Source organism: Salmo salar, chromosome ssa06 (genome assembly GCF_905237065.1).
Source record: "Salmo salar chromosome ssa06, Ssal_v3.1, whole genome shotgun sequence".
NCBI classification, from domain to species: domain Eukaryota; kingdom Metazoa; phylum Chordata; class Actinopteri; order Salmoniformes; family Salmonidae; genus Salmo; species Salmo salar.
The window spans coordinates 86,490,753-86,507,414 of NC_059447.1; the positions used below are offsets into that span (position 1 = coordinate 86,490,753).

General features: G+C 41.8%; 1 protein-coding gene and 1 long non-coding RNA gene across 5 annotated transcripts; one reads left to right on the top strand and one right to left on the bottom strand.

The window, feature by feature from the left end:
- Window positions 1-2,293: 2,293 nt before the first annotated feature.
- On the bottom strand, window positions 2,294-6,274 carry LOC106608160 (acyl-coenzyme A thioesterase 1). Of its 2 annotated transcripts, XM_045721108.1 has the most exons (4): window positions 5,734-6,274; window positions 4,745-4,950; window positions 3,872-4,342; window positions 2,294-2,412 (listed from the first exon to the last, which is right to left on the bottom strand). In XM_045721108.1, exons 1-4 carry the CDS (start codon window positions 6,272-6,274, stop codon window positions 2,365-2,367), a joined length of 1,266 nt encoding a protein of 421 aa, XP_045577064.1. In that variant the 3' UTR covers window positions 2,294-2,364. The 2 variants fall into 2 exon arrangements, with proteins under 2 accessions (XP_045577064.1, XP_014061406.1); XM_014205931.2 differs by lacking the exon at window positions 2,294-2,412 and having other exon boundaries at window positions 2,796-4,342.
- A 251-nt stretch (window positions 6,275-6,525) lies between these two features.
- On the top strand, window positions 6,526-9,302 carry LOC106608161 (uncharacterized). 3 transcript variants are annotated; one of them, XR_001329402.2, is made up of 4 exons: window positions 6,526-6,601; window positions 7,692-8,083; window positions 8,198-8,513; window positions 8,872-9,302. It is a non-coding gene; the product is annotated as an uncharacterized lncRNA (long non-coding RNA). The 3 variants fall into 3 exon arrangements; XR_001329403.2 differs by lacking the exon at window positions 6,526-6,601 and adding an exon at window positions 7,098-7,374; XR_001329401.2 differs by lacking the exon at window positions 6,526-6,601 and having other exon boundaries at window positions 7,177-8,083.
- Window positions 9,303-16,662: the final 7,360 nt, after the last annotated feature.

Below are 16,662 nucleotides of genomic sequence, written 5' to 3' on the forward strand. Positions count from 1 at the left end.
AGCCAGCTAGAAGGAGGAAGTAAGAAGCTAAGTAATACCAGCCAGAGAGAGCACTTCAATGTCACTGCAATAGAAGTCTCTGCCGGCAGCTAGCCACCTGAATGAATGATATCTATAAGTAACTACTTACCAGTTCTGCACTCATTCTCAGAGTCACCCAGTAAAGTTCTACTTGAGTAAAAGTCTAAAAGTATTTGGTTTTAAATATACTTAAGTATCAATAATAAACGTAGTTGCTAAAATATACTTAAGTATAAAAAGTAAAAGGGGGATACCTAGTCAGTTGTACAACTGAATGCAATCAACTGAATTGTGTCTTCCGCATTTAACCCAACCCCTCTGAATCAGAGAGGTGCGGGGGGCTGCTATAATCAACATCCACGTCTTCGGTGCCCGGGGAACAGTGGGTTAACTGCCTTGCTCAGGGGCAGAACGACAGATGTTTACATTGTCAGCTCGGGGATTCCATCCAGCAACATTTTGTTTACTGGCCCAATGCTCTAACCAATAGAAAAGTACGAATAATATAAAAATCCTTATATTACAAACCAGACGGCACAATTTAAGTATTTTTTAATTTTTTTAAAATTTACATTCGAACACTCAGGAATAATTGACAAACAATGCATTTGTATTTAGTTACTCCGCCAGATCAGAGGCAGTAGGGATGACCAGGGATGTTCTCTTGATAATTGTGCGAATTTGACAATTTTCTGCCCTGCTAAGCATTCAAAATGTAATGAGTGCTTTTGGGTTTAAAGGAAAATGTATGGAGTAAAAACTACATATTATCTTTAAGAATGCCGTGAAGTAAAAGTAGTAAAAAAATATAAATAGTAAAGTAGAGACAAAAAAAAAACTACTTAAGTAGTACTTTCAAATATGTTTACTTAAGTACTCGGAACTGCAAAATCAGACTTTAGTGAGTTCAAGACAACTAGGAACTCTGGAAAAACGAGCTAAAACTGGGAAAATACGTTTTGAACTTTCATCCAACTCTGAATTATAATTCAGGAACTTTCTAGAGCTACGACCTGAAGATCACTGACTTCATCATGATTCAACCTGTATTTTTTTTTGATTTCCCAGTTGTCTTGAAAGCACCATAAATCAAGAGAATGCCAGACTTTGAGGACAAAGTTTGCACACAATGGACCGCAGCGCCACCCTCCTGTGCAAGTGAGCAGAGCACAACAAGGTGAGTCCAAAAATGTATTGTATGCTGCTGAATAAACTATGTAATATGCCAGGGCAATATGTATAATGTAGCTAAGAAAGTAATACTAAGTGTATGTTGTGTAGTAAGATGGTAGTAGCCCATGTGCCTCATCCTAATAATTTGGTATATTTTCACCTCTTAATTTTGCCTAATGTTCTGACTTGGTGGTGCACATGTAGCCTTTAACCAATTTTTGAGATGTAATGTAATAACCAAATATTGTAAGAGCTTTCATTGTCTGCTTATACGACCCCTTTATTTATCCTATAGTTCTGACTTGGTGTACAGGGAAAACACTAAGAATGGCCCATTCTGAATTCTGTCACTGTACATTTCAAAAGTGCTGAACAAATAGTTATATTGACTACGTCTGTCCTAGCACGCTCATTAATGTCTTAATCGAAATGACCGATTGCCTCTTATCCGCTTGTCGTCCCCTTATGCCACAGTTTGTACATCTCAATTGTCAGTAGAAACCACATTTATTTAAGCAAGTCAGCCATATCAGCTGGGTTTTTTTAAGGCAGTAAATGAGGCTGAATGAACTGTTTCACTGCCAGACATGGCTATGCTGATAGCCAGGTGTAGCAGTGTTAAGGTACTGGGACTGCTGTTGGCCCTAACAGTTTGTGGACACCGTCTGTCACCGTTATTGTGCAATTAATGTATTGTTTAGTATTGTGGCATTGCTGGCATGCATCCCATTTAAAAATGTTTTGCCCCACCAAGATTAACATGCTAAAATCACCACTGAATATACACTACCAGTCAAAAGTTTTAGAGCACCTACTCATTCAAGGGTTTTTCTTTATTTTTTCTATTTTCTACATCGTAGAATAATAGTGAAGACATCAAAACTATGAAATAACACTTATGGAATCATGTAGTAACCAAAAAAAGTGTTAAACAAATCAAAATATATTTTATATTTGAGAATCTTCAAATAGCCACCCTTAGCCTTGATGACAGCTTTGCACACTCTTGACATTCTTCTCAACCAGCATCACCTGGAATGCTTTTCCAACAGTCTTGAAGGAGTTCCCACATATGCTGAGCACTTGCTGGCTGCTTTTCCTTCACTCTGCGGTCTGACTCATTGGGTTGAGGTCAGGTCATCTGATGCAGCACTCTGATGCAGCACTCCATCACTCTCCTCCTCCATCACTCGCCTGGAGGTGTGTTGGGTCATTGTCCTGTTGAAAAACAAATATAGTCCACTAAGCCCAAACCAGATAGGATGGCATATCGCTGCAGAATGCTGTGGTAACCATGCTGGTTAAGTATGCCTTGAATTCTAAATAAATCACAGTGTCACCAGCAAAGCACCCCAAACACACCTCCATGCTTCACGGTGGGAACTACACATGCAGACATCATCTGTTCACCTACTCTGCGTCTTACAAAGACACAGCAGTTGGAACCAAAAATCTCAAATTTGAACTCATCCGACCAAAGGACAGATTTTCACCTGTATAATTGCTCGTTTCTTGGCCCAAGCAAGACACTTCTTCTTATTGGTGTCCTTTAGTAGTGGTTTCTTTGCAGCAATTCGACAATGAAGGCCTGATTCACGCAGTTTGCTCTGAACAGTTGATGTTGAAATGTGTGTTACTTGAAATCTGTGAAGCATTTATTTGGGCTGTAATCTGAAGTACAGTTAACTCTAATAAACGTATCCTCTGTAGCAGAGGTAACTCTAGGTCTTCCTTTCCTGTGGCGGTCCTCATGAGAACCAGTTTCATCATAGCGCTTGATGGTTCTTGAAAGTAATGATGGAGTGTAATTTCTCTTAGCTTATTTGAGCTGTTCTTGCCATAATATGGACTTGGTATTTTACCAAATAGGGCTATCTTCTGTATACCACCCCTCCCTTGTCACAACACAACCGATTGGCTCAAACGTATTAAGGAAAGAAATTCCACAAATTAACAAGACACACCTGTAAATTGAAATGCATTCCAGGTGACTGCATGAGTCTACCTCAGGAAGCTGGTTGAGAGAATGCCAACAGCATGCAAAGCTGTCATCAAAGCAAAGGGTGGCTACTTTGAAGAATCTCAAATATATTTTGATTTGGTTACTACATGATTACATATGTGTTATTTCATAGTTTTGATGTCGTCTTCACTATTATTCTACAATGTAGAAAATAATACAAAAAGAAAAACCCTGGAATGAGTAGGTGTGTACAAACATTTGATTGGTACTGTATATAATATATCAAAGTTATTGATAACAGAATCCAGTTAAATAAAGTACAGCAGCACACTCACAGGCTTATTCATGATACTCGTCTCCAATTGGATAATTTAGTTGAGTTCCAGGCTGACTACATTGCAGGCATTGCATTGCATTAAGCAATGGTTATGTGCCACGTCATTGACTGCACTGTCGGACATCAGATTACTATATCATATGATGTGGTAAGCTGATATGTTAAACACCTATCCAAACATTGAGATCGGGCAGGAGTCTGCAAAGTAGTCAACCAGGAAAGCAGCCATTCTCTTAGTGTTACAGCCTGGCTTTCTGGACAGTGTTGCTGTTGTCCTTCAGGTGTGTCCTGAAGAACTCCTGGACCCTCCTCCACAGGTCCAGCTGAGCCTCATGGTGGGCTTTAGTTTCCCCCCCAAACACCACCACCTTACCCACCGCAGAGTGGAAGCCAGACGGGCAGTGGGGCATGTAGGGCACCTCCAGGAAATGACCGGCCCTGGGGTACGTCACCACCTCAAAGTTATCTTTCCCATGATGCCTCAGCTGGGCGGCGGCCTGCTGAGCAAAGAGACAGCTGTTCCAGTTCCTGTCGTCCTCAGAGACAACAAAAAGGAACCTAGAACCGGATCGTTCTATCGGGATCACGGAAGCACGGTTCCTTTCTGTTATCTGATCCGGTAAGGAATCTCGGATGTCGAGAAGGCCGGATGGTGTGAGGGTCATGTTCTCTAGGATAGGTATGAGGGGAGGGATGACGAGGTCTTTGTAGTGCAGTGGCGTCATGACATTAGCGTTGCAGCCGTTGATCCAGACTATGGCTGAGATGCCAGAGAGAAAAGTGGCCATGGATAGAGCCAGTTCACCACTCTTAGAGATGGACAGGATTCCTATTCCTGGACCCTGGACCTAGAGAAAAAGACAATGGTTTGCCAAGAGATAAAAATCATTAAAGACAATCAAAGTAACCTGGTTTTGACAAACCAATAAATAGGATGGTTAAACTGAACACATAAAGAGCATTGTTGTTATGTTGTCATTGTTATGAGTTTGTCTGTTTAGTTGATATGTGTAGAGAAACAGCAGCCATTAGGTGGCAGCAGTTACACAGTTAAACTATTGAAGTCCAGTGAAAGGAACCTTAAGGTGGCATTTACCTCTCATGGATGGAACAAATGGCCCATATTCACCACGCATCTCATAGTAAGAGTGCTGAATATTCTATAGACACGAGGAGAGTAATCCTAGATCAGCACTCTTACTCTGAGATGTTTTATGAATACAGGGCCTTGCTCTTCTTCCGCAACTAACCTGTGGCTGTCTCCTCAGGAATGTGATGGCCTCTTCAAAGTACTCCAGGTCAAGGTATTTGGGCATGGTTTTGGGCAGGTCCTGGAAGCCAGAGTAGGCCAGCGCCAGAACCACAAAGCCTTTGTTAGCCAGCAGACTGGCCCGGACCTCACATATACCTCCACCCAGAATATACACATCCAGGATACCAGGAAACGGACCTGGCCCTGAGGACGGGGCAATAGGAAAGGGTTGTTGTGCAACCTTGTCAGTTGCACAACTGAAATGCATTTAACTCAGCCCCTCTGAATCAGAGAGGTCTGGGGGATGTTTGACATCCACGACATGGGGAGAAGTTGTTGGGGGTTTACTGCCTTGTTCAAAGGCAAACAGTTGTAATAGTCATGTGTGTAAAGATACTGAATTATAAATTGGATGTATTTTACCACCCTATCATACTGTGCTATGATTGGTTAAGACCACCCAGATGGTTAGGTCATGGTCAGTTGATCATGGTTGGAGATAAGTGAACATGCAAGTTGTAGCTAGCTAATAAAGAGCTACGTTTAAGAAATATCCTGTAGTACTGCATTTTATTATTTTGAACATAGCGTGCAAAACAAGACACCAGTGCCCTTCCGGTTACTGGCCCACTTGGCTACCTGCCACTCCCTTGCAGAGAGATAGCGACATATAAAGTTATGGCTGTTATGTAACGGTTTCCTTCAAACACATACACATTCTGTTTAATGAGTCTACGATGCAAAGTTGAATAGCCTAATACAAAGGCCTATTATCCTACAAGTGTAATTTGTGTTTTTCTGAGATCTCACGACACATTGCTGTTAAGAACACTTTCAAGCATATGTGCAAGATAAACGATAGATGGCAGACAAGAGAACGATGTGATAGGAGAGAAATGTGAAACTTCAGAAAGGCATGACGAAACAGGGCACAACGGCAATGGAAATATATATATATATAACAACTAACACAACTACACAACTAACCCGGTGGTAGAAAGAGGGTCCCCCGAATTCTCCCATGTTTCATGCCCAACGGTATCCTCCTCAGTCCTTCCGTCATGAACTGCCTCTCGTTAGTCTCTGTTGCCAAGATCTCACCTGTGTCCTCATGCAGCGCTTCTATATCAACCATCATTGAACTCAACACATTCTTTTTCAATAGTTTGCGGTGTGGAGTCTCGGGCATCATTGCCCAAAACAAGCCCATGGGTTCAACTCCGGTATAACTTCCACCCAGAGAGGGAGAGAGGCACAGGTCTACCTGTCCTGTAGAATCTGCTGAGTACAGAGCGGAAGCTTTGAAGATGATTCCCTTGTCGTCCCTGAGTTTGGACCTCAATTCCACTTTCTGGTGCGGAGAAAGTCCATCTACCTTCATGTGAATCGGTTCGTCGAAGAAACAGCGAGGATTGGGGAGAAGACGGACGCGAACCTGTTGCGAATTCGACCGCATTGATGTGTATAACCATAGAAACCAGGGTTTTGTTGTTGAGAGAAATTCCTGGTACACCAATTGGGCCAACATGACTCCAACTCTTTTAATCTTATTTCCAAAAGAATGACACCATCTAGTACTGCCGCTGCACTTTTGTAGGTCCTTTTTTCCGTTACGAGACGGACGCCTCTTACTTTGAGCTGTAATATTTACTTTGAGCTACAATATGACCTGACACAAACTCCAACATGGCAGCCGTTGTTTTCAACATAAGAAGGAAGCAGATTCGTGGATGCTGACATCATATTTCGTCATTAGTCGACTTTGCTCCCGAGCCGACAGGAAATCTCCCTCCCCTTCGCGTGAACGCGCATACACTCAATTCTTGCAGCAATGAAATGGCGGTTTTATCGCAGGGTAGGCACTAGTAATGTCTGCCGTTTTTGGTTTAGCTATTTGTTTCAAGGTGTAGTCTATAAATAAATATATTTGCCAAAATTCGGCATCTCTCCCATGTCGTATTCAATTAGTAGTTGTTCCGAAATGTTTATTGCTTGCCTATATTTTACTCCTTCCTCTATATTTAACATACGAATAACAACTACTCATGTTCCTGTAATTGAGTAGCTTTTCTGTGTACTTGTACTTTGAGTATTTTTCAAAAGGCTGTACTTTTACTTAATTCAAAATGTACTTAAGTACATTTTCATAACCATCCGTTTCATAGTACAATCTAGAAAAAGGATACACATCATGGCAAGCACAAAGTTTTCGCCTTTACATGCTGACCAAACCGGACACGTCGCGTGCGCGAGCGTCGCAAAAATAAATGTAGGAATCCATTTTATTCAATTATTGCACCCACACTGCTCGCGCGCGCAGTGTGGGTGCAATATTTTAACCTGCGTGTCGTATTCGCATTTGGTGTAGGGGGACAAAATAAATGTATGCACGATGGCTCACGTGCGCAGCCGGTTTGGGTTCCGTGTTAGTTGTAGCAAGAACTGTTCACTTGTTTGTCAGTGACAAGTAACATGCAGTGTTGCCAACTCCTCAGTAAGGAAAGTAGCTATTGGCTGTCCTAAAAGTCGCTAAATGACGTCATCGCCTAATTTGCATAATTGGCCATGTGCATGTAATTGTGATGGACGCTGTAGGAGAGAGGAATAACTTCGTGGGAGAGACAAAAAGTGAGTAAAAGACACCCTAAATATGTTTAGGCCTACAAATGAGCAAGCTGCAGAGAGTGGCACACACAGCGAATAAGAACCAGATATTTGAGGCCATTCCTTCAGCACTTTATGGACCCCATTGTTAATCCCCGTCATAACAGAGGCATTGTCAGTCCCTATCCCCAGGAGTTTCTTTTTTAAGACAACACTTCGAGGAAAGCCACAACAGCACAGGCTATAGATTTGGCATCTCCTCCCTCCAACTCAACAAGCCCCAGAAATGTTGATACAATTGTCTGCTTGGTTTTACTAAAGTATCTTATCACAACCCCCAGGTACTTAGAAACACTTACATCCGTGGACTCATCGAGGAGGAGGCTGAAACGCTGGTCACCCACATCTGCGACCAACTTTTTCAGAAAGTATGGTTGATCAACAGTGTGTATGTCACCTGCTGAACCTAATTGCAACAGATTCTGCGTTGGCATAAACAAATAGTGATAGCTACAAAAGGTTGTCCAGGCCGTCTTTTGTCAATGCCATGTGGAATAAAAACGGGCTGGTCAACCTTAGCTAATGAAGTTGTAGAGAATGAGTGCAAACTGCAGTTGATCCATCCAAAACAAGTTGGAAATCAACTTACCTGGCTGTGGAGAGGATCACACATATCATACAAGAGAAGGGGGAGGATGCCATAAGAAATGTGAGAAGAATTAAAAGTGAAAATGTGAGTAGCAATTCTTTGAATAAAATGTAATGTTTTCCTATTACAGTAATATTTATTGTCAATGAAATGTTAGAATTCTAAGAGGTATTACATTTACCTTACCTTATCTTTCAGGCTGAGCCCGCAGAAATGTCCTTCTTGAATGAATACTGCAAAGTGATGACGCCTTTGGTCTCAGCTTTGAACATTCTACAGCCTGAGACTAACACGCATATGAGGTGGCTGCTGCCAGTGATCTTCTTACTAAAAACAAAACTTCAAAGGCGGGAAGCATCTTGCCAAATGTGCCTACCACTTATCAGAGCCATTCAGAACGGTCTCCAAAAGCTCTTTGGAGAAATGATGGAGGAGCCACAGCTTCTTGCTGCTGTAATCCTTCTTCCAAAGTTCAAGACGTCTTAGACTGACAAAGCTGATGTCATCACAGCCGGTATGATTTCTTTAATCCAAAAGTTTTTCCTCATTGTCCATATGATGATATCTTTTGGTCTTTAAGTCTTTTCGTTAATTGTTTTTTTTTGTTATTTTTATTTTTCATTATTGCTGGACAATAACCTTTGCATACAACTATGTTTGGGTACAGCCAGACATGGACTCACCTCAACATTAGAGAATATGTTAGGTCTGAATGTATTTGAGTTGTTCAAATACAATCTCAGTATCTGAGAATACCAAGTGTGGAAGTCAGTGTTAGCGCTATTGCAATGCCAATAATATGATTGTGTTGCCAGCCACATACAACAGAGTTTACTGAAGCACTGAATGTGAATGTTGTTTCCAATGTACAGGTTTGGCGTACCTGAACAATCATCTTGACACAATCACTCAGGACGAGACTGAGCATCTAAGGCAGCATTCTTCTGATGAAGAGAATTTTCTTCTCATCACTGACAACCAAACGGTCAGAAGGTACAGGGGAGCTGGATGGGTATCTTGCTAGTCCATCGGACAAAATGGATTTGCTTCATTTGTTTCCATACATAAAGAAGTTGTCCCTCAAACTCAACACAGACCTGCCTGCATCTGCCGCCTGTGAGCATCTTTTTAGCTGTGCTGGACTACTCTTCACTGCAAAGCGAGCCAGGATAGACTCAATTAACTTAGAAAATCAGCTCCCACTGAAACTGAATGGTAAATTCAGAGAAGAAATGAAGTGAGTTAACATTCGTATATGTGAAGTTGAAGATTTAATATTAAAAATCAGCTGTGGTGGATCTTATCTTGTTGGTTATTATCTGGTGTTTTATGGAACATTTAGCCTGTCACGCATTACATGTAAACAATACTACATATACAGTAGTATATAGAAAAGTACATTTTTTTAATATTCATTTGTTTGTGAAGCTTGCATTCAATTGCCACAACCTTTTCACATGAACTTCCATTCTTGTAAAAGGATAATACAAATAACCATCAAAATTGAAATAGCTAATTATTTTAGAAGTAACTTTTAGAGTAATTTAAATTACTATTTTACTTTAGTTTTTTTTTACACCAGTACTTTTACTTGATTACAATTTCATTAAAGTAACAGTACTTCTACTAGAGTAGGATTTTACAGTACTCTTTCCACCCCTGAATATAACACGCATACATTAATTATTAATTTTGGTTGCCTGACGAAGTTTGTTCTATAGAAAGTATTTGACTAATGTGTGGCACAGAAGGTATTTGACTCTAGCCACAAAATTATGAGGGGTGGGAGTATTTCGACAAGGCCATTTTCTTGCCTGCCGAAACACCCCCCCCCCTAATTTCCTTAATTTTGTGGCTAGAGTCAAATACTTTCTGTGGCCCACACTACTGGTCAACATGAGCCTCCAAAATGATTCTGAAGTGTGCCAGGCCTTACAGTCCCAAAAGAGGAGGGGGGGATTTCAGAGAATGGCCTTGCTGAAAACCGTAGCTTCAGGAAGCACAACCATAGAACCACTGGAAACCATAGGAAGTAGGGGTGTGGAGGGTGCTACAGCCCATGATAAATCACAATTATTTTAAAATTCCCACCAAATGTGTACACTAGGCCTTTACTGCTCCTGTATTAAATATACTTAAGTATCAAAAGTACGAATAATTTCAAATTCCTTATATTAAGCAAACCAGATGGCACCATTTTGTTTTTTTAATTTATGGACAACCAGGGACACACTTCAACATCATTTACAAATGAAGCATGTGTTTAGTGAGTCCACCAGATCAGAGGCAGTAGGGTTAACCAGGCATGTTGTCTTGACAAGTGCGTGAATTAGACCATTTTCCTGTCCTGCTAAGCATTCAAAATGTAATGAGTACTTTTGGGTGTCAGGGAAAATGTATGGGGTAAAAAGTACATTATTTTCTTTAGGACTGTAGTGAAGCAAGTTGCAAAAAATATAAATAGTAAAGTACAGACACTGCAACAAAAAAAAAAAAAGTAGTACTTTAAAGAATTTTTTTCTGAAGTACTTTACACCACTGACTCTGGGAACTGTCCTCTTAATTCAGCAATTCACAAGTGTTTTTGATTTTGCTCGATTTTTCAGTTCTTGAAGACTGATCACACCAACACAAAAAGACTACGGTTAATCAGACTTTGGCGTAGGCTACTGTATGTTTTGACTTGGGTCCCGAGCTGACAAGGTAAAAAACCTGTTGTTCTGCCCATGAGCAATGCAGTTAACCCACTGTTCCCCGTGCGCCGATGATGTGGATGTCGATTAAGGCAGCCCCCTGCACCTCTCTGATTGAGGGATTGGGTTAAATGCGGAAGACACATTTCAGTTGTAGAACTGACTAGGTATCCCTCTTTCCCTTCCCAGTGGCACAAGTTTGTTGTTTAGGCCATAATACATTCCCTAAAACTAAAGCATGTAGAATATGTATAGTGCAAGACTAATGATGCTCTGTCAGGTGTACTCACCATCCTGACTTGTCCCCACTGAGTGGACCCTGCCTCTTATAGTGAGGGAAAAAAGTATTTGATCCCCTACTGACTTTGTACGTTTGCCCACTGACAAAGAAATGATCAGTCTATAATTTTAATGGTAGGTTTATTTGAACAGTGAGAGACAGAATAACAAACAAAAAATCCAGAAAAAAAACCGCATGTCAAAAATGTTAGAAAATTATTTGCATTTTAATGAGGGAAATAAGTATTTGACCCCTCTGCAAAACATGACCTAGTACCTGGTGGCAAAACCCTTGTTGGCAATCAGAGGTCAGACGTTTCTTGTAGTTGGCCACCAGGTTTGCACACATCTCAGGAGGGATTTTGTCCCACTCCTCTTTGCAGATCTTCTCCAAGTCATTAAGGTTGAGGCTGACGTTTGGCAACTCGAACCTTCAGCTCCCTCCACAGATTTTCTATGGGATTAAGGTCTGGAGACTGGCTAGGCCACTCCAGGACCTTAATGGACCTTAATGTGCTTCTTCTTGAGCCACTCCTTTGTTGCCTTGGCCGTGTGTTTTTGGGTCATTGTCATGCTGGAATACCCATCCACGACCCATTTTCAATGCCCTGGCTGAGGGAAGGAGGTTCTCACCCAAGATTTGACGGTACATGGCCCCGTCCATCGTCCCTTTGATGCGGTGAAGTTGTCCTGTCCCCTTAGCAGAAAAACACCCCCAAAGCATAATGTTTCCACCTCCATGTTTGACGGTGGGGATGGTGTTCTTGGGGTCATAGGCAGCATTCCTCCTCCTCCAAACACTGCGAGTTGAGTTGATGCCAAAGAGCTCCATTTTGGTCTCATCCGACCACAACACTTTCACCCAGTTGTCCTCTGAATCATTCAGATGTTCATTGGCAAACTTCAGATGGGCATGTATATGTGCTTTCTTGAGCAGGGGGACCTTGTGGGCGCTGCAGGATTTCAGTCCTTCACGGCGTAGTGTGTTACCAATTGTTTTCTTGGTGACTATGGTCCCAGCTGCCTTGAGAGCATTGACAAGATCCTCCCGTGTAGTTCTGGGCTGATTCCTCACCGTTCTCATGATCATTGCAACTCCACGAGGTGAGATCTTGCATGGAGCCCCAGGCCGAGGGAGATTGACAGTTCTTTTGTGTTTCTTCCATTTGCGAATAATCGCACCAACTGTTGTCACCTTCTCACCAAGCTGCTTGGCGATGGTCTTGTAGCCCATTCCAGCCTTGTGTAGGTCTACAATCATGTCCCTGACATCCTTGGAGAGCTCTGGTCTTGGCCATGGTGGAGAGTTTGGAATCTGATTGATTGCTTCTGTGGACAGGTGTCTTTTATACAGGTAACAAGCGGAGATTAGGCGCACTCCCTTTAAGAGTGTGCTCCTAATCTCAGCTTGTTACCTGTATAAAAGACACCTGGGAGCCAGAAATCTTTCTGATTGAGAGGGGGTCAAATACTTATTTTCCCTCATTAAAATGCAAATCAATTTATTACATGTGTTTTTCTGGATTTTTTTGTTATTCTGTCTCACTGTTCAAATAAACCTACCATTAAAATTATAGACTGATCATTTCTTTGTCAGTGGGCAAACGTACAAAATCAGCAGGGGATCAAATACTTTTTTCCCTCACTGTAAGTGCCAGTGCATCAGTAGATATATGTACATGGATGAAATGTTGCTTTCTATTTGCACTCAAATGGTTTGACATGTTTCCTCTACCTCCCAATAAAAGCCCTAAAAGGAAGTAGAGATCATTCAGTATGGAAAGTCAATGCTGTCTCAGTCTGCCTTGCAAGATGGTCTGGAGTATTAACACACACAGTGGGGAGAACAAGTATTTGATAACCTGCAAAATCGGCAGTGTTTCCTACTTACAAAGCATGTAGAGGTCTGTAGTTTTTTTTATCATAGGTACACTTCAACTGTGAGAGACGGAATCTAAAACAAAAATCCAGAAAAATCACATTGTATGATTAAGTAATTCATTTGCATTTGCTAACCAGAACAGTATTGTGCCGATGAGAGGTAGCTACTAAACCAGGGTTCCCTAACTGGCCCGCGGGTGGTTTATTTGCCCCTCCCCCAAGTTCTCTGAACATAAAAATATGTATATACACAGTACCAGTCAAAGGTTTGGACACACCTACTCATGAGTTTCTTTATTTTTGCTATTTTCTACATTGCAGAATAATAGTGAAGACATCAAAACTATGAAATAACATATAGAATCATGTAGTAACCCCAAAAAAAGTTAAATCAAAATATATTTTATAATTGAGATTCTTCGAAGTAGCCACCCATTGCCTTGATGACAGCTTTGCACACTCTTGGCATTAAATTGGGATTGTGCCACTGGCCCACACACTATCCCATAATGTCAAAGTGGAATTATGTTTAGACATTTTAACAAATTAAAAAATGAAAAGCAGAAATGTCTTAAGTCAATAAGTATTCAACCCGTTTTATGGCAAGCCTAAATAAGTTCAGGAGCAAAAATGTGCTTAACAAGTCAAATAATAAGTTGCATGGACTCACTCTGTGTGCAATAATATTGTTTAACATGATTTTTTCATGACTACCTCATCTCTGTACCCCTCACATACAGATAATTGTAAGCACCCTCAGTCGGGCAGTGAATTTCAAACACTGATTCAACCAAACACCAGGGAAGTTTTCCAATGCCTCGCAAAAAAGGGCAACTATTCTTAGATGGATTTTAAAAAAGCAGACATTGAATATCCCTTTGGGAGATTCGTTGATGCTGACATCTTATTTTGTCATTAGTCTACTTTGCGCCTGAGCCGGCAGAAAATCTCCCTCCTGCCAGAATTCCCCCCCCCCCCTCTCTCGTGTGAACGTGCACACACTCAATTCTTCATTGCTGCAACTTGCTTGCTAGTTAAAGATTTCTGCTCTGTGTTCCTTCAAGGCAGCTGTGAATGATCACGTTCGGCAAGGCCTGGCACACTTCAGGATCATTTTTGGTAGCTCATGTTGACCAGTATTGTATGGCACAGAAACTATTTTCTTTGGGGGGGGGGGGGTTCAGCAGAAAATGGCCTTGCCAAAAACCATAGCTTCAGGAAGCACAACCACAGAACCACTGGAAACCATAGCTTCAGTAAGCACAACCACAGAACCACTGGAAACCATAGTGTCAGGAAGCACAACCACAGAACCACTGGAAACCATAGCTGCAGGAAGCACAACCACAGAACCACTGGAAACCATAGCTGCAGGAAGCACAACCACAGAACCACTGGAAACCATAGCTGCAGGAAGCACAACCACAGAACCACTGGAAACCATAGCTGCAGGAAGCGCAACCACAGAACCACTGGAAACCATAGCTGCAGGAAGCGCAACCACAGAACCACTGGAAACCATAGCTGCAGGAAGCGCAACCACAGAACCACTGGAAACCATAGCTGCAGGAAGCACAACCACAGAACCACTGGAAACCATAGCTGCAGGAAGCACAACCACAGAACCACTGGAAACCATAGCTGCAGGAAGCGCAACCACAGAACCACTGGAAACCATAGCTGCAGGAAGCGCAACCACAGAACCACTGGAAACCATAGCTGCAGGAAGCGCAACCACAGAACCACTGGAAACCATAGCTGCAGGAAGCACAACTACAGAACCACTGGAAACCATAGCTGCAGGAAGCACAACCACAGAACCACTGGAAACCATAGCTGCAGGAAGCACAACCACAGAACCACTGGAAACCATAGCTGCAGGAAGCACAACCACAGAACCACTGGAAACCATAGCTGCAGGAAGCGCAACCACAGAACCACTGGAAACCATAGCTGCAGGAAGCGCAACCACAGAACCACTGGAAACCATAGCTGCAGGAAGCGCAACCACAGAACCACTGGAAACCATAGCTGCAGGAAGCGCAACCACAGAACCACTGGAAACCATAGCTGCAGGAAGCACAACCACAGAACCACTGGAAACCATAGCTGCAGGAAGCGCAACCACAGAACCACTGGAAACCATAGCTGCAGGAAGCACAACCACAGAACCACTGGAAACCATAGCTGCGGGAAGTAGGGGTGCGGAGGGTGCTGCAGCCCATGATAAATCACAATTACAGAAAAATATATTTTAAAATCCCCACCAAATGTGTACACTAGGCCTTTACTGCTACTGTATTAAATATACTTAAGTATCAAAAGTACAAATAATTTCAAATTCCTTATATTAAGCAAACCAGATGGCACCATTAAAAAAAAAAAAGGGACACACTTCATCATTTACAAACGAAGTATGTGTTTAGTGAGTCCACCAGATCAGGGGCAGTAGGGATGACCAGGCATGTTCTCTGTTTAGTGAGTCCGCCAGATCAGAGGCAGTAGGGATGACCAGGCATGTTGTCTTGACAAGTGCGTGAATTTGACCATTTTCCTGTCCTGCTGAGCATTCAAAATGTAATGAGTACTTTTGGGTGTCAGGGAAAATGTATGGAGTAAAAAGTACATTATTTTCTTTAGGAATGTAGTGAAGTAAAAGTAGTCAACAAATATAAATAGTAAAGTACAGATACTGCAACAAAAAAAAAATCTGACTTTGGTGTAGGCTACTGTATGTTTTGACTTGGGTCCCGAGCTGACAAGGTAAAAATCAGACTTTGTTCTGCTCATGAACAAGGCAGTTAACCCACTGTTCCCTGGGCACCAATGACGTGGATGTCGATTAAGGTAGCCCTCCTGCACCTCTCTGATTGAGGGGTTGGGTTAAATGCGGAAGGCACATTTCAGTTGAAAGCATTCAGTTGTACAACTGACTAGGTATCCCCCTTTCCCTTCCCGGTGGCTCAAGTTCATTGACTGCCCCCCAGTTCTCTGTACATACAGCACCAGTCAACAGTTTTAGAACACCTAATCATTCAAGGGTTTCTTTATTTTTACTATCTTCTTTATTGTAGAATAATAGTGAAGACATCAAAACTATGAAATAACACATATGGAATCATGTAGTAACCAAAAAAAGTTTTGGCAGACATTCTGTAAATGTTCTCGTCGATTAAACATTTCATCTCAATAGAGTTTTCTGTTTCCAAAACTAGAATCTGTTATGAACAGAGTGGACTAAGGTTTGTAAACTTTAACCTTTGCAAAAGATTTTAGGAGTGTAAAGGCGAATTTAGTTATTGCACACGCACACTTCAGAGTATGCGTTCCCTAACGAAAACATGCAGATGATGCTATAACGAAGTCAATAGGATCTCGCTAGCTCGTACTTGGCTCGCCTCACTATGGCTCATTTGAAACGACAGGCTGTGGTCTCTTGGTTTAGTTATAAAAGTCTTTGATGGAATCCTTTACGCTAGCTAGCTCATTTAAGGCAAGAGTAGCAAAAGTAAGCTATTAGTTATTTAAACAAGAAAAGACAACTTAACTTTTTGCCCAAAACTTTTGTAATTTTCTAAATTATGATTTTTTTTTACTCTTGTTCCCGACCGTATTTAGTCCTCAAACTCGAGATATGCCATTTCGAAAATGAGGCGTTTCCCGATAACAGGAATATGCGTCGTCACACGCCTTCATCCGATTGGTCAGCTAGGAGGACCATATGAGCCTGCATAAGCATCATCACTCTCCATCTAATTGGTCGAGTAGGCGGGCTTTCTGAATTTGGGTTTTTGGTAACTACGACCTGGT

Coding starts and splice junctions, on each gene's coding strand:
- LOC106608160 (XM_014205931.2), bottom strand. CDS start 6,274: ATGTTGGCCCAATTGGTGTACCAGGAATTTCTCTCAACAACAAAACCC. Junction 4,951..5,733: donor GACCCTCTTTCTACCACCGG/GTTAGTTGTGTA, acceptor CCCCGTCCTCAG/GGCCAGGTCCGTTTCCTGGT. Junction 4,343..4,744: donor TCCTGAGGAGACAGCCACAG/GTTAGTTGCGGA, acceptor CTTTTTCTCTAG/GTCCAGGGTCCAGGAATAGG.